This window comes from Scyliorhinus torazame, chromosome 22, assembly GCF_047496885.1.
Source record: "Scyliorhinus torazame isolate Kashiwa2021f chromosome 22, sScyTor2.1, whole genome shotgun sequence".
In the NCBI taxonomy this organism is placed as follows: Eukaryota; Metazoa; Chordata; class Chondrichthyes; order Carcharhiniformes; family Scyliorhinidae; genus Scyliorhinus; species Scyliorhinus torazame.
Window position 1 is genome coordinate 82,793,519 of NC_092728.1, and position 21,987 is coordinate 82,815,505.

Below are 21,987 nucleotides of genomic sequence, written 5' to 3' on the forward strand. Positions count from 1 at the left end.
CCGGATATATTGGACTCCTGAACATACACAGCATACGCACACTACAAGCCAGCATCAGAATACTCAGCCCAGCGCACACCTTCCGTCTCAACACAGGGTTCAAAGGGCATTACAGAAACGGAATCAGTGCGTACCAGAGTCCACAAAGTCATTAAAAAAAAAATGTTGGGGAGGTGGCCGACAGCTCCGACCCCCCTCATCGTCAATATCGTACCAACAAGGAGTCCGGCAGGTTCACAGGGAGACGTTTATTCAGTTTTACAGTGGCACATACATAGGTCCCGGATAGACATTACCCGGTCCTTACTCCTTTCTCTTGGCTATTACAGAGGCCGACCTATTATACAAATGCTGGTTAATTGCCGGTCCAATCAGGACAAGGGAACCACCATCCCCAGTTGGATGAATCTTATGCATGTCCCGTGCAGGTTATTACAAGGTCATATATGCTTTTCCCTCCTCTTTCCCTTTGGTCTGTTCCATGATAAATACTGATCATCAGTAATATCTTCAAGGCTCCACACAAAATGTTAAGTTGTCTCTTTTTTCCCCATTTTGCTGAATGTTTATTGAATTTTTGTTTTGCTTCTTATTTCCAACATCTGAAATTCTTGCACTATTTCAACCTGATTAAATGTTTGCCGTGTTCAGTCAGAAAGAGCTTCATGACTTCCGGGTGCGGCGATGACCAGCTGAGTCGCACGTTTCGGCAGCTCCCAGTGAAACGGACTTTTGGGCTCTTGCTAGGAGCCCCAACGGCAATTTTGACGGCTAAAAACACTGTGCAGTAAACCAGAAGGGAATCTCCCCTGGATACGGATGAAAAAAGGAGAAAGTGGCCGGATTGCAGTGGATCCTTTAGAACAGCGGCAAGGAAGGCAAGCAAAAACCAAGATGGCGTCGGAAGGTGGCAGTTTAACATGGGGCCCTGAACAACAAGAGTTCTTGAAATGCTGTGTGGAAGAGCTCAAAAAGGAAATGAAGAAAGAGCTGTTGGCCCCGATACTACAGGCGATCGAAGGGCTAAAGGAGAAACAAAAGACCCAGGAGCGGGAGCTTCGGGTCGTGAAGGCAAAGGCAGCCGAGAATGAGGACGACATACAGGGCCTGGTGGTGAAGACGGAGATGCATGAGGCACATCAGAAACGATGTGTGGAAAGGCTGGAGGCACTGGAGAACAACGCAAGGAGGAACAACCTGAGGATTCTTGGTCTTCCTGAAGGTGCGGAGGGAGCGGACGTCGGGGCATATGTGAGCACAATGCTGCACTCGTTAATGGGAGCGGAGGCCCCGGCGGGTCCGTTGGAGGTGGAGGGAGCATACCGAGTGATGGTGCGAGGACCGAGAGCAGGAGAAATTCCCAGAGCCATAGTGGTGAGATTCCTCCGTTTTAAGGATAGAGAAATGGTCCTTAGATGTGCAAAGAAAACTCGGAGCAGTAAATGGGAGAACGCGGTGATCCGCGTTTATCAAGACTGGAGTGCGGAGGTGGCGAGAAGGAGGGCGAGCTTTAATCGGGCCAAGGCGGTGCTTCATAAAAAGAAGATAAAATTTGGAATGCTGCAACCGGCAAGACTGTGGGTCACATATCGAGGGAGGCACCACTACTTTGAGACGGCGGATGAAGCGTGGACTTTTATTGTGGAAGAAAAACTGGAATGAGCGGGTTATTAAAAAGAACGTTTGAACAAAGTGGTGGGGCGAATGTGGGGGGCGAAGAGGGGGGGTTAAAAAGGGAGGAAAGAGGAGTTTTATGTACTAATCCTGCGATGTGGTAACTTTTCTCTCTTCCACAGGTGGTGATGGGGGGAGGAGGGGAGGTGGAGGAGATGGGGCGTTGGCCATTGGGGGCGGGGCCAAGGGAGAAGCACGGGCTTGGTTCCCGCGCTATGATAATCATGGCGGGAATAGAGAAGCAGGAAGGAGTGGGCGTCGCACGGTGCGAGCCGAGGTCACGGGGGGAAGCCGAGGTCGGCCAGAGTTTGCTGACTTCTGGGAGCAACATGGGGGGAGTAATTACGCTAGCGGGAGATCTAGCGGGGGGGGGGTGGGAGGGGGGAATTACTGGGTTGCTGCTGCTGGGGAGAGGGGGGAGCTGGTATGGGAGGGGATGGGCGGGGGGGCACCGCCTGGGGGAGATACAGCTGCGTGGGAACCGGGTGAGCAGCTGGAAAAAGGGGATGGCTAATCGACAAGGGGGGGGGGGGGGGGGGGGGGGGTAGGAAGCCCCCCAACCCGGCTGATCACGTGGAACGTGAGAGGGCTGAACGGGCCGATAAAGAGGGCACGGGTACTCGCACACCTTAAGAAACTTAAGGCAGATGTGGTTATGTTACAGGAAACGCACCTGAAACTGATAGACCAGGTTAGGCTATGCAAAGGATGGGTGGGGCAGGTGTTCCATTCGGGGCTAGATGCGAAAAACAGGGGGGTGGCTATATTAGTGGGGAAGCGGGTAATGTTCGAGGCAAAGACTATAGTGGCGGATAACGGGGGCAGATACGTGATGGTGAGTGGCAAACTACAGGGGGAGACGGTAGTTTTGGTAAACGTATATGCCCCGAACTGGGATGATGCCAATTTTATGAGGCGGATGCTAGGACGCATTCCGGACCTAGAGATGGGAAAGCTGATAATGTGGGGAGATTTTAATACGGTGTTGGAACCAGGGCTGGATAGGTCGAAGTCCAGGACTGGAAGGAGGCCGGCAGCAGCCAAGGTACTTAAAGATTTTATGGAGCAGATGGGAGGTGCAGACCCGTGGAGATTTAGCAGACCTAGGAGTAAGGAGTTCTCGTTTTTCTCCTATGTCCATAAAGTCTACTCGTGAATAGACTTTTTTGTGCTGGGAAGGGCGTTGATCCCGAAGGTGAGGGGAACGGAGTATACGGCTATAGCCATTTCGGATCACGCTCCACACTGGGTAGACTTGGAGATAGGGGAGGAAACAGGAGGGCGCCCACCCTGGAGAACGGACATGGGACTAATGGCGGATGAGGGGGTGTGCTTAAGGGTGAGGGGATGCATTGAAAAGTACTTGGAACTCAATGATAATGGGGAGGTCCAGGTGGGAGTGGTCTGGGAGGCGCTGAAGGCGGTGGTTAGAGGGGAGCTGATATCAATAAGGGCACATAAAGGGAAGCAGGAGAGTAAGGAACGGGAGCGGTTGCTGCAAGAACTTTTGAGGGTGACAGACAATATGCGGAAGCACCGGAGGAGGGACTGTACAGGGAAAGGCAAAGGCTACATGTAGAATTTGACTTGCTGACTACGGGCACTGCAGAGGCACAATGGAGGAAGGCACAGGGTGTACAGTACGAATATGGGGAGAAGGCGAGCAGGTTGCTGGCACACCAATTGAGGAAAAGGGGAGCAGCGAGGGAAATAGGGGGAGTGAGGGATGAGGAAGGAGAGATGGAGCGGGGAGCGGAGAGAGTGAATGGAGTGTTCAAGACATTTTATAAAAAATTATATGAAGCTCAACCCCCGGATGGGAGGGAGAGAATGATGGGCTTTTTGGATCGGCTGGAATTTCCCAAGGTGGAAGAGCAGGAAAGGGTGGGACTGGGAGCACAGATCGAGGTAGAAGAAGTGGTGAAAGGAATTAGGAGCATGCAGGCGGGAAAGGCCCCGGGACCGGATGGATTCCCAGTCGAATTCTATAGAAAATATGTGGACTTGCTCACCCCGGTATTGACTAGGACCTTTAATGAGGCAAAGGAAAGGGGACAACTGCCCCCGACTATGTCTGAAGCAACGATATCACTTCTCTTAAAGAAGGAAAAGGACCCGCTACAATGCGGGTCCTATAGACCTATTTCCCTCCTAAATGTAGATGCCAAGATCCTGGCCAAGGTAATGGCAATGAGAATAGAGGAATGTGTCCCGGGGGTGGTCCACGAGGACCAAACTGGGTTTGTGAAGGGGAGAAAGCTGAACACGAATATACGGAGGCTGTTAGGGGTAATGATGATGCCCCCACCAGAGGGGGAAACGGAGATAGTAGTGGCGATGGATGCCGAGAAAGCATTTGATAGAGTGGAGTGGGATTATTTGTGGGAGGTGTTGAGGAGATTTGGTTTTGGAGAGGGGTATGTTAGATGGGTGCAGCTGTTGTATAGGGCCCCGATGGCAAGCGTGGTCACGAATGGACGGGGATCTGCATATTTTCGGCTCCATAGAGGGACAAGGCAGGGATGCCCTCTGTCCCCATTATTGTTTGCACTGGCGATTGAGTCCCTGGCGATAGCGTTGAGGGGTTCCAAGAAGTGGAGGGGAGTACTTAGAGGAGGAGAAGAACACCGGGTATCTTTGTATGCGGACGATTTGTTACTATATGTGGCAGACCCGGCGGAGGGGATGCCAGAAATAATGCGGATACTTGGGGAGTTTGGGGATTTTTCAGGGTATAAATTGAACATGGGGAAAAGTGAGTTGTCTGTGGTGCATCCAGGGGAGCAGAGTAGAGAAACAGAGGACCTACCGTTGAGGAAGGTAACAAGGGACTTTCGTTACCTGGGGATCCAGATAGTCAAGAATTGGGGCACATTGCATAGGTTAAATTTAACGCGGTTGGTGGAACAAATGGAGGAGGATTTCAAGAGATGGGATATAGTATCCCTGTCACTGGCAGGGAGGGTGCAGGCGGTTAAGATGGTGGTCCTCCCGAGATTCCTCTTTGTGTTTCAGTGCCTCCCGGTGGTGATCACGAAGGCTTTTTTTAAAAGGATTGAAAAGAGCATCATGGGTTTTGTGTGGGCCGGGAAGACCCCGAGAGTGAGGAAGGGATTCTTACAGCGTAGCAGGGATAGGGGGGGCTGGCACTACCGAGCCTAAGTGAGTATTATTGGGCCACTAATATTTCAATGGTGAGTAAGTGGATGGGAGAGGAGGAGGGAGCGGCGTGGAAGAGATTAGAGAGGGCGTCCTGTAGGGGGACTAGCCTACAGGATATGGTGACAGCCCCATTGCCGTTCTCACCGAGGAACGACACCACAAGCCCGGTGGTGGTGGCTACACTGAAGATTTGGGGACAGTGGAGACGGCATAGGGGAAAGACTGGAGCCTTGGGGGGGTCCCCGATAAGAAACAACCATAGGTTTGCCCCGGGGGGAATGGATGGGGGATATGGAATGTGGTAAAGAGCAGGAATAACGCAACTGAAAGATCGGTTTGTGGATGGGAAGTTCGCGAGTCTGGGAGCGCTGACCGAGAAATATGGGTTGCCCCAAGGGAATGCATTCAGGTATATGCAACTGAGGGCTTTTGCGAGGCAACAGGTGAGGGAATTCCCGCAGCTCCCGACACAAGAGGTGCAGGACAGAGTGATCTCAAAGACATGGGTGGGGGATGGTAAGGTGTCAGATATATATAGGGAAATGAGGGACGAAGGGGAGACTATGGTAGATGAACTAAAATGGAAAGGGGAAGAAGAGCTGGGGGAGGAGATCGAGGAGGGGCTGTGGGCAGATGCCCTAAGCAGGGTAAACTCGTCGTCCTCGTGTGCAAGGCTAAGCCTGATTCAGTTTAAGGTATTACACAGGGCGCATATGACTGGAGCACGGATCAGTAAATTTTTTGGGGTGGAGGATAGGTGTGCGAGGTGCTCGAGAAGCCCAGCGAATCATACCCATATGTTTTGGTCATGCCCGGCACTACAGGGGTTTTGGATGGGGGTGACAAAGGTGCTTTCAAAAGTAGTGGGGGTCCGAGTCGAACCAAGCTGGGGGTTGGCTATATTTGGGGTTGCACAAGAGCCGGGAGTGCAGGAGGCGAGAGAGGCCGATGTTTTGGCCTTTGCGTCCCTAGTAGCCCGGCGCAGGATATTGCTAATGTGGAAAGAAGCCAAGCCCCCGGGGTGGAGACCTGGATAAATGACATGGCAGGGTTTATAAAGCTAGAGCGGATTAAGTTCGTTCTAAGGGGGTCGGCTCAAGGGTTCACCAGGCGGTGGCAACCGTTCGTCGAATACCTCGCAGAAAGATAGATGGAATGGAAAAAGAAGGCAGCAGCAGCAGCCCAGGATCGGGGGGGGGGGGGGGGGGGGGGGAGAAGGGGGGGGGGGGGGGGGGAAGAGGAGGAGGAGGAACCAGAAGGACTCTCAGGGTTGTTAATATATACTGTATAATATGTATAGGTCGTTGCTACAGATAATTATATATTGGACTGTTAAATTATATTTTGAGTGTTACTTGTGATAAGGCAGTTGCCAATTAGGGTTAGTTTTCATTTTTGTTATTTATTACTTATTCATTTTCTGTTTATAAAATAGGTCATTGTTATTTGTGTTGTTATAATATTGTGTAAAGGATGCACAATGTACTGTGTTGGTTGACCAAAAATTTTCAATAAAATATTTTAAAAAAAAGAAAGAGCTTCATATTCAAAACATAAAAATCTAAAAACTTTGTAGATCTTGTTTTGATGGTTTATTTACAGATCCCTAAAGTAGCATGCTATTCCACGGACTCTGTGTACATTTTACACCTGTCCCATGCAGTCATTGTTTGTTTAATTTAAGATTGAATATTAGTAGGCTGCACGATGATGAAGAACATCACTGCCATTCCCAATTCTGCTTTCAACAATGGCAAACCAAGACTTTCCTACAGTGGAATTTTGAGAGGGACGTAGGCACCACTGGCTGGGTCAGCATTTATTGCTCATTCCTGATTGCCCTTGAACCGAGTGGCTTGCTAAGCGATTTCAGAGAGCATTTAAAGGTCAACCACATTGCTATGGATCCGGTGTCACATGTAGGCCAGACCTGCAAAGGAAATTTCCTTCCCTAAATAACATTAGTAAACCAGATGGGTTTTTACAATGATTAACAATGGTTTCATGGTCATTAGACTTGAAATTCCAGATTTTTATTGAATTCAAATTTCACCATCTGCTGTGGTGGGATTCAAAGCCAGATCATTATCCTGGGTCTCTGGGGTGCTACTCTCGTGAAAACATCACCTCCCCTCGGTATACATCTTAATAGAATCTAAGGCTGGAATTTTCCATCCAGCTTTTCTTGGGACGTGTTTGGTGATGAGTGGAAAATCTCATGAGGCCCAAGTCACGTTTTACATCAGCAGGAAGTTTCATCATGGTTGGCCCCGCCTCCCCACCAGTAACGTAATGGGAATTCTGACATTGAACATCGGGAAACCGTCATATTAAATTTTGTACGTCATTATCATGACATGCCCATTAAATAATCCATCCACATAGGCGTGAGGGCACACATGAATTATGACTGGTCTCCCATGACTTGCACCTGGTGGGCAGACCCGCCGGAGGAGCTCAGGTGAGTGCATTGCTCTTGGGGGCGGGGGGGGGGGGGGGAGGCTCATGACGGGGACAGGAGATTGGGAGGGGGTGGGGTTCCATTTTAAACTTTGTGCATCGGGGCAGCCTTTAAAAATGTCACCCTGATCTTTAAACAACTAAACTGCTGGCAGAACGGGCTTTCAATCAGAGCCCAACCCACCATCATGGCATTGTTGGACATGTCACTTCAATTTTTATGCACCAAATTCCTAGCAATACGACGGAGAAAACCACATTAGTGCCGGGGCTTCAACGCTAGTTTTCTCTCCTGCTGTCACACTCAGCAAGAAAGGTAAAATTGCGCACTAAACTTCTGAGATTTTTATGTTAACTGTTGCTGTATTGCTGAATTAAAATCAAAAGGTACAAATCTTACCCTGAACATTTTGTGCAATCGCATGGTTGCAGAACAGAAGACAAACCGGGTCAACAATAATCGAAGGAAATCATCACCAAAAAACTGAAGGAATGCTTGATCTGTAACAAAAAAAAATAAACAGGGATATGCTTTAAGTGCCAGTCTCACGACAATTGGTGCCATTCAGTCAGGCTGAAAACATTTGTTTAATGATTAGTGTGGTTATGTACTTTACTACGATTTTGTAAAGCTCATGAAACAGGCTTTATTTTACAACAGCAAAAACTCTCAAGGAGTTCAACCTCTGAAACAACTCTAACTTCAGTCTTGTCTGAAGAAATACTTATGGAACAAAAAGCTTAGTGTTTAGATGAACATTGCAACACAGGATGGTTTAAACTAGTATGGCAAGGGGGTGGGTACCGGAGCAATAGGTCAGAAGGTGAAAAAATTGAGGGAGAACTAGGAAATAGGGCCAGTATGGCTCTGAGGAAGAGCAGACAGGGAGATGTTGCTGAAAACAGCAGGACTGGTGGCCTGAAGTGCATATGTTTTAATGCAAAAAGTATAACAGGTAAGGCAGATGAACTTAGAGCTTGGATTAGTACTTGGAACTAGGATGTTGTTGCCATTACAGAGACCTGGTTGAGGGAAGGACAGGATTGGCAGCTAAACGTTCCAGGATTTAGATGTTTCAGGGAGGATAGAGAGGGATGTAAAAGGGGTAGAGGAGTTGCGCTACTGGTTAGGGAGAATATCACAGCTGTACTGCGGGAGGACACCTCAGATGCGAGGCTATATGGGTAGAGATCAGGAATAAGAAGGGTTCAGTCACAATGTTGGGGGTTTACTACAGGCCACCCAACAGCCAGCAGGAGATAGAGGAGCAGATAGGTAGACAGATTTTGGAAAGGAGTAAAAGCAACAGGGTTGTTGTGATGGGAGACTTCAACTTCCCCAATATTGACTGGGACTCACTTAGTGCTAGGGGCTTGGACGGGGCAGAGTCTGTAAGGAGCATCCAGGAGGGCTTCTTAAAACAATATGTAGATAGTCCAACTAGGGAAGGGGCGGTACTGGACCTGGTATTGGAGAATGAGCCCGGCCAGGTGGCAGAAGTTTCAGTAGGGGAGCATTTCGGGAACAGTGACCACAATTCAGTAAGTTTTAAAGTGCTGGTGGACAATGATAAGAGTGGTCCTAGGGTGAATGTGCTAAATTAGGGGAAGGCTAATTATAACAATATTAGGCGGGAACTGAAGAACCTAGATTGGGGGCGGATGTTTGAGGGTAAATCAACATCTGACATGTGGGAGGCTGTCAGTTGAAAGGAATTCAGGACCAGCATGTTGTGCGGAAGAAGGATAAATACGGCAAATTTCAGGAACCTTGGATAATGAGAGATATTGTAGGCCTCGTCAAAAAGAAAAAGGAGGCATTTGTCAGGGCTACAAGACTGAGAACAGGCGAAGCCGGTGTGGAATACAAGAAAAATAGGAAGGAACTTATGCAAGGAGTCAGGAGGGCTAAAAGGGGTCACGAAAAGTCATTGGCAAATAGGGTTAAGGAAAATCCCAAGGCATTTTACATGTACATAAAAAGCAAGAGGGTAGACAGGGAAAGGGTGGGCCCACTGAAGGATAGGCAAGGGAATCTATGTGTGGAGCCAGAGGAAATGGGCGAGGTACTAAATGAATACTTTGCATCAGTATTCACCAAAGAGAAGGAATTGGTGGATGTTGAGTCTGGAGAAGGGTGTATAGATAGCCTGGGTCACATTGAGATCCAAAAACACGAGGTGTTGGGCGTCTTGAAAAATATTACGGTAGATACGTCCCCAGGGCCTGATGGAATCTACCCCAGAATACTGAAGGAGGCTAGAGAGGAAATTGCTGAGGCCTTGACAGAAATCTTTGGATCCTCACTGTCTTCAGGTGATGTCCCGGAGGACTGGAGAATAGCCAATGTTGTTCCTTTGTTTAAGAAGGGTAGCAAGGTAATCCAGGGAACTACAGGCCGGTGAGCCTTACGTCAGTGGTAGGGAAATTACTGGAGAGAATTCTTCGAGACAGGATCTACTCCCATTTGGAAGCAAATGGACGTATTAGCGAGAGGGAGCACGGTTCTGTGAAGGGGAGGTCGTGTCTCACTAACTTGATAGAGTTTTTTGAGGAGGTCACAAAGATGATTGATGCAGGTAGGGCAGTGGATGTTGTCTATATGGACTTCAGGAAGGCCTTTGACAAGGTCCCTCATGGCAGACTGGTACAAAAGGTGAAGTCACACGGGATCAGGGGTGAGCTGACAAGATGGATACAGAACTGGCTAGGTCATAGAAGGCAGAGAGTAGCAATGGAAGGGTGCTTTTCTGATTGGAGGGCTGTAACGAGTGGTGTTCCACAGGGATCAGTGCTGGGACCTTTGCTCTTTGTAGTATATATAAATGATTTGGAGGAAAATGTAACTGGTCTGATTAGTAAGTTTGTAGACGACAAAGGTTGGCGGAATTGCGGATAGCGATGAGGACTGTCAGAGGATACAGCAGGATTTAGGTTGTTTGGAGACTTGGGCGGAGAGATTGCAGATGGAGTTTAATCTGAACAAATGTGAGGTAATGCATTTCGGAAGGTCTAATGCAGGTAGGGAATATACAGTGAATGGCAGAACCCTCAAGAGTATTGACAGTCAGAGAGACCTAGGTGTACAGGTCCACAGGTCACTGAAAGGGGCAACACAGGTGGAGAAGGTAGTCAAGGCATATAGCATGCTTGCCTTCATTGGCCGGGGCACCGAGTATAAAAATTGGCAAGTCATGTTGCAGCTGTATAGAATCTTAGTTAGGTCACACTTGGAGTATAGTTTTCAATTCTGGTCGCCACACTACCAGAAGGATGTGGAGGCTTTAGAGAGGGTGCAGAAGAGATTTACCAGGATGTTGCCTGGTCTGGAGGGTATTAGCTATGAGGAGAGGTTGAATAAACTCGGTTTGTTCTCACTTGAACGACAGAGGTTGAGGGGTGACCTGATAGAGGTCTACAAAATTATGAGGGGCATAGTCAGAGTGGATAGTCAGAGGCCTTTTTCCAGACTAGAGGGGTCAATTACTAGGGGGCATAGGTTTAAGGTGCGAGGGGCAAGGTTTAGAGGAGATGTACGAGGCAAGTTTTTTTTACACAGAGGGTAGTGGGTGTCTGGAACTCGCTGCCGGAGGAGGTGGTGGAAGCAGGGACGATAGTGACGTTTAAGGGACATCTTGACAAATACATGAATAGGATGGGAATAGAGGGATACGGACCCCGGAAGTGCAGAAGATTTTAGTTTAGACGGGCAACATGGTCGGCACAGGCTTGGAGGGCCGAAGGGCCTGTTCCTGTGCTGTACTTTTCTTTGTTCTTTGAGAGTAAAGTTGTGGACAACCAGAGAGTCTTGTGCTTTATTTTCAAACTTCTGAATGCTTAAAGGTGTGGTGAATAATGTAACAGCTTTCATATTGCTCTGGAGAATGACATCTTTTTGGCTCACTAAGAACGCCAGTTTCTTGATACTTTAAAAAGTTTACTAAAACTAAATCCCTGCAGGATTGTTTTCAATCTCAAAATTAAATACATCTGCTACAGATTGGAGATTTTTACACTCCAAAATGTTAAAAAGCACCAAAACCTGCATGGGAATGGCATTTTTTAAAAACAGAAATTGAATTGAAACTAATTGGAAAACCTCATGTTTGAGGAGATTATTGAATGTGATCACACTGAAAAGGCTGCATATCAAAGAATGAAGACCCTACAAGGTAGGCAATCAAACTTTCTTATACATTTACATGCTTTCCACACACAGCAAGTAAAGTCGCCATTCTCCCAGATGACCATCAGCTGCTTTCCCCGTTGAGGGCGAGAGCTGACTGGTGGTGATTTAACCAATGATAATCTGGCGAGGGGCAATGTTGAGAAGATGGGCCTTCATGAATAACCTCAGGTATGAAAATTGAACCTGTGCTGTTGGCCTCACTCTGCATCATGAACCAGCTGGCCAGACAACTGAACTAAAACAAGGGGGGAGCTCCTATAAAGGAAGGGCATTACATCAGCCATCAGATTTTCCCAAAATATTGGTCCATAATATGATATATTGGAAATTTTTAAACTTTTTTGCATGGTGAGTTGCTGAAAGTGAGCTGATAACGCTGCAGCGGTAACAGGGCATCTGTGTCTTGAACGAACAGGACAAGTAATTATGTATATCCTTAACCAATCATATTCATGGATTAAGAAATTAACAGTGCAAGGATGGGGATTGGGATACTTGTTTTTTTTTAAATTTAGAGTACCCAATTCTGTTTTTTCCAATTAAGGGGCAATTTAGCGTGGCCAATCTACCTACCAGGCACATCTTTGGGTTGTAGGGGTGAGACCCACACAGATACGGGGAGAATGCGCAAACTCCTTACGGACAGTGACCCAGGGCTGGGATCAAATCTGGGTCCTTAGTACTGTGAGGCAGCAGTGCTAACCACTGCACCGCTGTGCCACTATGAGATGGGTATATTTGAATGGTGAATTCAATGTCACATCAGCTACAGAAAGAGAGAGAAGGACTTAAAGATTGGGATTTGATAAGAAGGAAAAGAAATATTACATTTTGAAAAAGCGATAAAAAGTGTGGAATCTCATTCCTTCAGGTTCAATTAATTTTCAGTGCCAGGGTGTTTTCTGGTCGTAATTATCACTTTCACAGTGTTAAAAGGGCACCTATACAGAAATGGACAAAACTTCTCTTTGTGGCAAGTTTAGTTCAACCCACTGCAAAAATACAGCAACTTCAGACATTCAATACATTTCAATGGTGAGCCTGACAGCAAGTGGACCACTTTGCAGAACTAATGCAGGGCAGCACAACTCTGGCATAAACTTCTGGATTTACCAATATCTTCCACTGCCTGAAGCTGCTGTACCACTTGTACATAAATAAGCAGGCATCATTAGCCTCACCAATATTTTGGCAGTAAATTATGGCCGATTCTGTGATTCCATTACGGTTTGCAAGGTAGCTTTGCAAATACCAATCTTTTATACATGATTGAGACATGTACAGGAAGTATTCAGAAACTGAATTGCAACATTCAGATTCTTGGGGGTAAATGGAGAATTCTCAAGTGGCAGGCTGTGACTAGTGGTGTACCACAAGTATCAGTGCTGGGACCTCTTACTATTTACAAACTTAAGAACATAAAAATTAGAAGTAGGAGTAGACCACTCAGCCCTTCGAGCCAGCTCTGCCATACAATGAGATCCAAGCTGATCTGATTGTAACCTCAACATCACCGTACCACCTATCTCCAATAACCTGCCACCCCCTTGCTCATCAAGAATCTATCTAGCTCTGCCTTAAAAATATTCAGACTCTGATTCCACTGTCTTTTGAGGAAGAGAGTTCCAGAGACTCACGACCCTCGGGGAAAAGATTTCTCCTAATTTCTGACGTCAATGAGGGACCCTTTATTTTTAAATAGTGACCCCTGTTCTAGATTTTCCCTCAAGAGGAAACATCCTCGCCACACCCACCCTATCAAGACCCCTCAGGACTTGCATGTTCCAGTCAATTCGCCTCTTACTCTTCTAAACTCCAGTGGATACAAGCCCAGCCTGTCCAACCTTTCCTCTCCCATTTCATGTATTAGTCTCGTAAAATTACTTCCAACATGTTTACATCCTTCCTTAAATAAGGAAATCAAGGGCAGTACGGTGGCGCAGTGGGTTACCCATGATGCCTCACGGCACTGAGGTCCCAGGTTCGATCCCGGCTCTGGGTCACTGTCCGTGTGGAGTTTGCACATTCTCCCAGTGTTTGCGTGGGTTTTGCCCCCACAACCCAAAGATGTGCAGGCTAGGTGGATTGGCCACACTAAATTGCCCCTTTATTGGAAAAAAAAATGAATTGGATACTCTAAATTTATTTTTTTTAAATAAGGAAATCAATACAGTACACAGTACTCCAGATGCAGTCTCACCAATGCCCCGAATAACTTTCGTATTAAATTCCCCTCACATTAAACAATAACATTCTATTAGCTTTCCTAATTACTTGCTGTACTTGCATACTAACCTTTTGCGATTCATGCACAAGGACACTCAGATCCCTCTGCATTTCAGAGCTCTGCAATCTCTTACCATTTTGATAACTTTTTAAAATCTTCTTGCCAAAATGAACCATTTCACATTTTCCCACATTATACTCCTTTTGCCAGATCTTTCCCCACACTTAACCTATCTATATATCTTTGTAGCTTCCTTGTGTCTTCTTCACAACTACTTTCCTACCCGTCTTTGTGCTATCAGAAATTAAGCAACCCATGGGCTGGATTCTCCGATTTTCAGACAATGTCCTGATGCTGGCGTGGGAACGGTGGCGTTTTACGACTGAAAATTTGGCGCAAAATTCGGCCACTGGTCCTCTGTTTGGCTGGGGGCTAGCATGCAGGCAGTGTAGAACACATGGCTCTAGCTGCCGATATGGCCGGACAATTACCGGGTCCGTGGCCGCGCGTGGGCACGGCGGTGGCCTGCAGCGGGCGCGCCGTGCAACATGGCGCCGGCTGCGCGCGCCCCCGGCCTGCTAAATAGAGGCCGGCTCGCGACCGTTGGACCACCCCCCAACAGTGTCCCCAGCCGCTGCCAAAGTCCCCCCTGCCCGCGGATCGGCCCTCCCCCGACTGTTGCGGCACTGGACTGAGTTCCCAGCCGCCATGCGAGTTCCCGACAAGTAATACCATGAGAGACCCATGCTGTTAGGAACACGGCCGGACGGGGGCGGAGCAGCGGGGGGGGGGGGGGGGGGGGGGCCCTCAGGCAATGTCGTGAGGCCGTCGATACGGCGTACTCCTGGAGTATGCCACTTTGGAGGTGATGGAGCATCGCGAAAGCGGCACCGCCCCTGATTTCGACGCAAACTTTAATTCTCCGGCCGATTGCCGAACGCGATTTCGGCAACCGGAGAATCCCGCCCATATCTTTGGTCTCTTCATCCAAGTCATTTGTAAAAAGTTGAGGCCCCAGTATTCATCCCTATGGCACACCACTCGTTACATCTTTCCAACCAGTAAATGAACCAGTTATGCCTACTCGCCTACTCTATTTTCCGTTATGTAGACAATTTTCTATCCATGACAATGTTATCTTCTACACTATGAACTTTTGTTTTCCACAATAACCTTTAATGTGGCACCTTCAGGAACTTCCGGGTGCGGCTATGCAGAGCTAGGTCGCATATTCGGCAGCTCCTGCTTGGAACGGACTTTTGGGCTCTTTTACAGGGCCCCCACGGCATTTGTTTGACATTTCCCGGTGTGGGAAGAAGGCTGCAATATTCCCCCGACAGCGTCCCCCAGGAAGGGTATGTCTCTGGGTTGCCAGACACGCCAGAAACAGTAAAAGATTTGGCTGCAACTGCAGGATAAACAGGGCCTCTTCCAGCATGCAGGCGGGGGAAGGGCAAGCTTAAAGCTGCAAGCTGACCTGAGGGGAATTTTTCGACGACGCAACCCGGTGTGGGGTGTGTGAGAAGGGAGTCCCCCCCAAACGAAGGAGGAAAAAACCGGCGGCGGCGGCTGCAGCGCGAGGAATCGTCGACCAAAGGGTCAGAAAGAGAGAAGTACAAGATGGCGGCGGAGAAAGCGCAGGCGACATGGGGGCCTGAGCAGGATGAAATTGTGAGACGGCGCATGGAGCTGCTGAAGAGGGAGGTGCTGACCCTGTTGCTACAGGCAATTGAGGGGCTCAAGGAGACATTAATGACCCAGGAGACAGAGCTCCGCGTGGTGCAGCAGAAGGTGACAGATATTGAGGACGAGATCCTGGGCCTGGCGGTTAAGACACAGACGCACGAGGCACTTCATAAAAAATGTACTGAAAGGATCGAAGCCCTAGAAAATGGAGCGCGAAGGAAGAACCTTCGGATACTGGGTCTCCCGGAGGGTGTGGAAGGAGTGGACTGTGGAGCGTACGCAAGTACGATGCTGAGTTCACTGATGGGTGCTGAGGCCCCTACGGGCCCCTTGGAGGTGGAGTGGGCAAATCGGATTCCGGCGAGAAGACCAAAAGCAGGAGAACCACCCAGGGCGATAATCGTGCGATTTTACCGCCTTAAGGATAGAGAAGAGGTCCTGAGATGGGCTAAAAAGGTGCGGAGTAGCAGATGGGAGAATGCAGTGGTACGGGTATACCAGGATTGGAGTGCGGAGGTGGCGAGAAGGAGGGCGAGCTTCAACCGAGCCAAAGAGGTGTTGCACAAAAGGAAGGTGAAGTTCGGGATGCTGCAGCCGGCAAGACTATGGGTCACGTATCAGGAGAGACACCATTATTTCGAGACGGCGGAGGAAGCATGGACCTTCATCAAAGAAGAGAAATTGGATCGGAACTGAGGGACTGATGCTGCAGGAAATGTTATTGTTAATGTTATGGTTGAAGTTAATTGAGAAGTAAATTGGGAAGGGGGGAGACATTGGGGAAATGTGGGCGCCGTTGAGGGGGGAAAGACGGGACATAGTTGGAGAATGGGGAAGGGGAGGGGGAGGGGAAAGGGAGCTGCGCCATAAGAGGCGGGTCAGGTAAAGGGATGTTCCCGCGCCAGAAAGAATAAGGCGGGAAGACAGGCGCAAGGCGGATGGGAGTTCCCCACACGGGGAGGTCGAGGAGTGAGCAGGAGTAGCCGGGGTCAGTTGAAGTCAGCTGACTTACGGAAGTAATATGGGGGGAGCAATCATGCTAGAAAGAGATCTAGCGGGGAGGGAGGGGGGGGGGGGGGGGACACGACAAATGGGTTGCTGCTGCGGAAATCCAAAAGCAAATGGCTAAAGAGTGGGTGGGCGGGGATGGTGCGCGACGCTGGGGGAGCGAGCGGGAGCGCGGAGTCGGGATGTGGGACTGGCCTAGAGAAGGTAATGGCTAGTCGACACGGGAGGGGGGCAGGTAGCCCCCTAGTGAGGCTGATCACGTGGAACGTGAGAGGCCTGAACGGACCGATAAAAAGGGCCCGAGTGCTCGCGCATTTGAAAGGACTAAGGGCAGACGTGGTTATGCTCCAAGAGACGCACCTAAAGGTGGCGGACCAAGTTAGGCTAAGGAAAGGATGGGTGGGACAGGTGTTCCGCTCAGGACTGGACGCAAAGAATAGAGGGGTGGCCATTTTGGTGGGGAAACGGGTAGCATTTGAAGCAAAGAACATCGTAGCAGATAGCGGAGGTAGATATGTAATGGTGAGTGGCAGGCTGGAGGGAATGGAGGTCGTGTTGGTTAATGTGTATGCCCCAAACTGGGACGATGCGGGATTTATGAGACGGATGCTGGGGCGTATACCGGACCTGGAGGTAGGAAACTTGATTTTAGGAGGGGACTTTAATACGGTGCTGGACCCGGGGCTAGATAGATCCAGCTAAAGGACCGGAAGAAGGCCGGCAGCGGCCAAGGTACTTAAGGGGTTTATGGACCAAATGGGTGGAGTGGATCCATGGCGATTTCTTAGACCTAGGGCTAGGGAGTTTTCCTTCTTCTCCCATGTCCATAAAGTGTACTCCCGGATAGATTTTTTTGTATTGGGATGGTCGTTGATCTCTAGGGTGGAAGAAGCTGAGTACTCAGCCATAGCGGTTTCGGATCATGCCCCACATTGGGTGGACCTGGAATTAGGAGAGGAAAGGGAGCAGAGAACACTCTGGCGATTAGATGTGGGACTGATGGCGGATGAGGGAGTGTGTGCAAGAGTGCGGGGGTGTATTGAGAGATACCTGGAGGTCAATGACGACGGCGAGGTCCCTGTGGGAGTGGTATGGGAAGCACTAAAAGCGGTGGTCAGAGGAGAGCTGATCTCCATTGGGGCCCACAAAAGGAAAACAGAGGCCAAGGAAAGGGAAAGATTACTGGGGGAGATTTTAAGGGTGGATAGGGAATTTGCAGAGACCCCGGAGGAGGAATTGTACAGTGAGAGGAGACGACTCCAGACGGAATTTGACCTTCTGACCACCAGAAAGGCGGAGGTACTGTGGAGGAAGGCACAGGGGAGGAGGTATGAATATGGGGAAAAGGCTAGTCGCCTGTTGGCTCATCAATTGCAAAAGAGGGCAGCAGCGAGGGAGATAGGAGGAATTAGAGACAAAAGGGGAGACACGGTGCGAAGGGCAGGAAAGATAAATGAGGTGTTCAAGACCTTCTATGAGGAACTGTATAGGTCTCAACCCCCAGAGGGAGAGGAGGGGATGCGGCAGTTCCTGGACCAATTGAGGTTCCCGAAAGTAGAGGAGCGGGGGGTGGTAGGCCTGGGGGCACCGATTGGGGTGGACGAGGTTATTAAGGGACTGGGAAGCATGCAAGCAGGGAAGGCCCCAGGACCAGACGGTTTCCCGGTGGAGTATTACAGAATATATGTGGACTTGTTGGCCCCGTTGATGGTGAGGACGTTCCATGAGGCCAGGAAAGGGGGGACTCTACCCCCGACGATGTCGGAGGCGACGATATCGTTAATTTTGAAGAGGGATAAAGATCCGTAGCAGTGCGGGTCCTATAGACCCATTTCATGATTGAACGTGGACGCCAAATTGTTGGCAAAGGTACTGGCATCGAGGATAGAGGACTGTGTCCCGGGGGTGGTGCACGAAGACCAGACAGGGTTCGTAAAAGGGAGACAACTGAATGTTAACGTGCGACGACTATTAGGGGTGATAATGATGCCCCCAGTGGAGGGGGAGGCAGAGATAGTGGCGGCAATGGACGCAGAGAAGGCATTTGATAGGGTGGAGTGGGAGTATTTATGGGAAGTGTTAAGGAGGTTTGGATTTGGGAACGGGTTTATTAGCTGGGTTAGACTTCTTTATGGGGCTCCAACGGCAAGCGTAGTTACAGGTCGACATAGATCGGGGTATTTCCGACTATATAGGGGAACAAGACAGGGATGCTCGCTGTCTCCATTGTTGTTCGCGTTGGCAATTGAACCTCTGGCCATGGCGTTGAGAGACTCCAGGAAATGGAGAGGGGTGATTAGAGGGGGAGAAGAACACCGAGTCTCGTTATACGTGGATGACCTATTGTTATACGTGTCGGACCCAGCGGGGGGGGATGATAGAGGTTATGCGAATTTTGAGGGGGTTCGGGGATTTCTCGGGGTATAGGCTAAACATGGGGAAGAGTGAATTATTTGTGATACATCCAGGGGACCAGAGTAGAGAGATAGAAGGCTTGCCTCTAAGGAAAGTGGAAAGAAACTTCCGATACCTGGGGATTCAGATCGCTAGGAGCTGGGGAACCTTGCACAGACTTAATCTGACACGGTTGGTAGAACAAATGGAGGAGGACTTCAAGAGGTGGGACATGCAGCCTCTATCGCTGGCGGGCAGGGTGCAAGCAATTAAGATGATGGTCCTCCCGAGGTTCTTATTTGTATTTCAATGTCTCCCTATACTAATTACCAAGGCATTTTTTAATAAAATAGACAGGAGCATCGCGAGCTTCGTGTGGGCAGGGAGGGTTCAGAGTAAGGAGGGGGTTCCTTCAGCGTAGTAGGGACAGAGGAGGATTGGCACTACCGAACTTGGGCGATTACTATTGGGCCGCCAATGTGGCAATGATACATAAATGGATGATGGAGGGTGAGGGAGCGGCGTGGGAAAGACTGGAGAGAAAGTCCTGTAAAGGGACGAGTTTAGAGGCGCTGGTGACGGCGCCGCTACCGATCTCACCTAAAAAGTTTACCACGAACCCTGTGTTGGCGGCAACACTGAATATCTGGGGACAGTGGAGGCGACAGAGAGGGGTGCGGGGAGCCCTGGTGGGGTCCCCAATCAGGAACAACCATAGGTTCGCCCCAGGAAGAATGGATGGAGGATTTCAGAGCTGGTACCAGTTGGGAATTAGGAGGGTGGGAGATTTATTTATAGATGGGACTTTTGCGAGCTTGGGAGCATTGGAGGAAAAGTATAAGTTGCCCCGGGGAAATTTCTTGAGATATATGCAGGTGAGGGCGTTTACTAGACAACAGGTGAGGGAATTTCCGTTGCTCCCGACACAGGGGATACAGGACAGGGTGCTTTCAGGGGTGTGGGTCGGAGAGGGCAAGGTGTCAGAGATTTACCGAGAGATGAGGGAAGAGGGGGAGGAGTCGGTGGGCGAACTAAAAGGAAAGTGGGAAGAAGAACTAGGGGAGGAGATAGAGGAGGGTATGTGGGCTGATGCCCTAAGCAGGGTAAATTCCTCTTCCTCATGCGCCAGGCTTAGCCTGATTCAATTCAAGGTGCTACATAGAGCACACATAACGGGAGCAAGATTGAGCAGGTTCTTTGGAGTGGAGGACAAATGTGGGAGGTGTGGCGGGAGCCCGGCAAACCACGCACATATGTTTTGGGCGTGCCCGGCACTGGAAGGGTATTGGAAGGGAGTGACGGGAGTGATTTCGCGGGTGGTGAAGGCCCGGGTCAAACCAGGCTGAGGGTTAGCTCTATTTGGAGTTGCGGAAGAGCCGGGAGTGCAGGAGGCGAAAGAGGCCGACGTTGTGGCCTTTGCGTCCCTAGTAGCCCGGCGCAGGATCCTACTCATGTGGAAGGAGGCGAAACCCCCCGGACTGGAGGCCTGGGTAAATGATATGGCGGGGTTCATTAAACTGGAGCAGATAAAGTTTGCCCTAAGAGGATCGGCTCAAGGGTTCACCAGGCGGTGGCAGCCATTTCTCGACTACCTAGGGGAACGTTAGAGGGAAGACAGATGACCAGCAGCAGCAACCCAGGGGGAAGGGTGGGGGGGAGGGGGGAGGGGGGGGGGGGGGGTTTAGTTTAGTTTAGGTCAAAGATAAAGAGGTTTTGTTACTTGTGTATTGTTAAAAATTTCTGTATTGTTATTGTTGCGTTTGCTTTGTAAGAGGGGAAAAATTGTTGTTTGGGAAAAAAAAATTCAATAAAACATATTTTTTTTAAAAAATGTGGCACCTTCAGTACATCCACTGGTTCTCCTTTATCCACAGCACATGGTTACTTCTTCAAAGAACTCCAAACAATTGGTTAAACCTGAATTCATGTTTATATTTTCATGTTAAACATGATTTAAACAATTTATATCACTGACTTATGTAAGATCCCAGCTAATGTTAATATTGGACAAGTCAGATCTGAGTGATACCTGGCTTGATGGATCCTAACTTTTGTTTTGAAACAATGGAGGAAAGTTACTGAACCAATTCACAGGAGTCTGTTGAGCTTTTAATACAAAGAATAAAATATTTATTAAACATGAACTACATTATATTAGATTAAAAGATTGGAAAGATTTCAATACAAACACAAGATGCTGCTTCAAATTCACACTAATAATTCACCCTGGCAATATTAGATACATAAACCGGTGAAGAGTTACCACTAGCTGGATACCAAGGCTGCTGGGTGGCTCTGGCACAGTGGCAAACCGTTTTCTTCCAGAGAATTCACTTGATGCTTTTCACCCATCTTGTATCTCTCCCCGAGACACCAAAACTGTGCTGTTTCTTCAACTGCAGAGCAAACAAATTAGTTCCCTAAACTGTCTTCCAGTAGCACCTCTGCTCAACTGATCATTTTGCTGAGTTCTATAACTGACTCTTCAGTCAACTGCTGTCCCAAATAACTGTGTAGTTTTTGTCACCAGAAAGCTTAAATTTGACTTCCGGGTGCGGCGATGACCAGCTGAGTCGCACGTTTCGGCAGCTCCCTGTGAAACGGACTTTTGGGCTCTTGATAGGAGCCCCAACGGCAATTTTGACGGCTAAAAACACTGTGCGGTAAACCAGAAGGGAATCCCCCCTGGATACGGATGGAAAAAGGAGAGGGAAGTGGCCAGATTGCAGTGGATCCTTTAGAACAGCGGCAAGGAAGGCAAGCAAAAACCAAGATGGCGTCGGAAGGTGGCAGTTTAACATGGGGCCCTGAACAACAAGAGTTCTTGAAATGCTGTGTGGAAGAGATCAAAAAAGAAATGAAGAAAGAGCTGTTGGCCCCGATACTACAGGCGATCGAAGGGCTAAAGGAGGAACAAAAGACCCAGGAGCGGGAGCTTCGGGTCGTGAAGGCAAAGGCAGCCGAGAATGAGGACGATATACAGGGCCTGGTGGTGAAGACGGAGACGCAGGAGGCACATCAGAAACGATGTGTGGAAAGGTTGGAGGCACTGGAAAACAATGCAAGGAGGAACAACCTGAGGATTCTTGGTCTTCCTGAAGGTGGGGAGGGAGCGGACGTCGGGGCATATGTGAGCACGATGCTGCACTCGTTAATGGGAGCGGAGGCCCCGGCGGGTCCGTTGGAG

The 21,987-nt window shown here is 49.1% G+C and overlaps 1 protein-coding gene across 5 annotated transcripts in view; it reads right to left on the reverse strand.

Annotated features, from left to right (window-relative positions):
• The window catches only part of scai (suppressor of cancer cell invasion), a 246,501-nt gene that overhangs the window by 3,445 nt on the left and 221,069 nt on the right, over positions 1–21,987 (reverse strand). For 4 of the 5 annotated variants that reach the window (XM_072488455.1, XM_072488456.1, XM_072488458.1 and 1 more), the window contains one exon: positions 7,697–7,797. In XM_072488455.1, the coding sequence (XP_072344556.1) occupies positions 7,697–7,797 (101 nt within the window). Of the gene's footprint in view, positions 1–7,696; positions 7,798–20,973; positions 21,197–21,987 lie in introns of those variants that run through there. The other variant, XM_072488457.1, reaches the window with a different exon arrangement.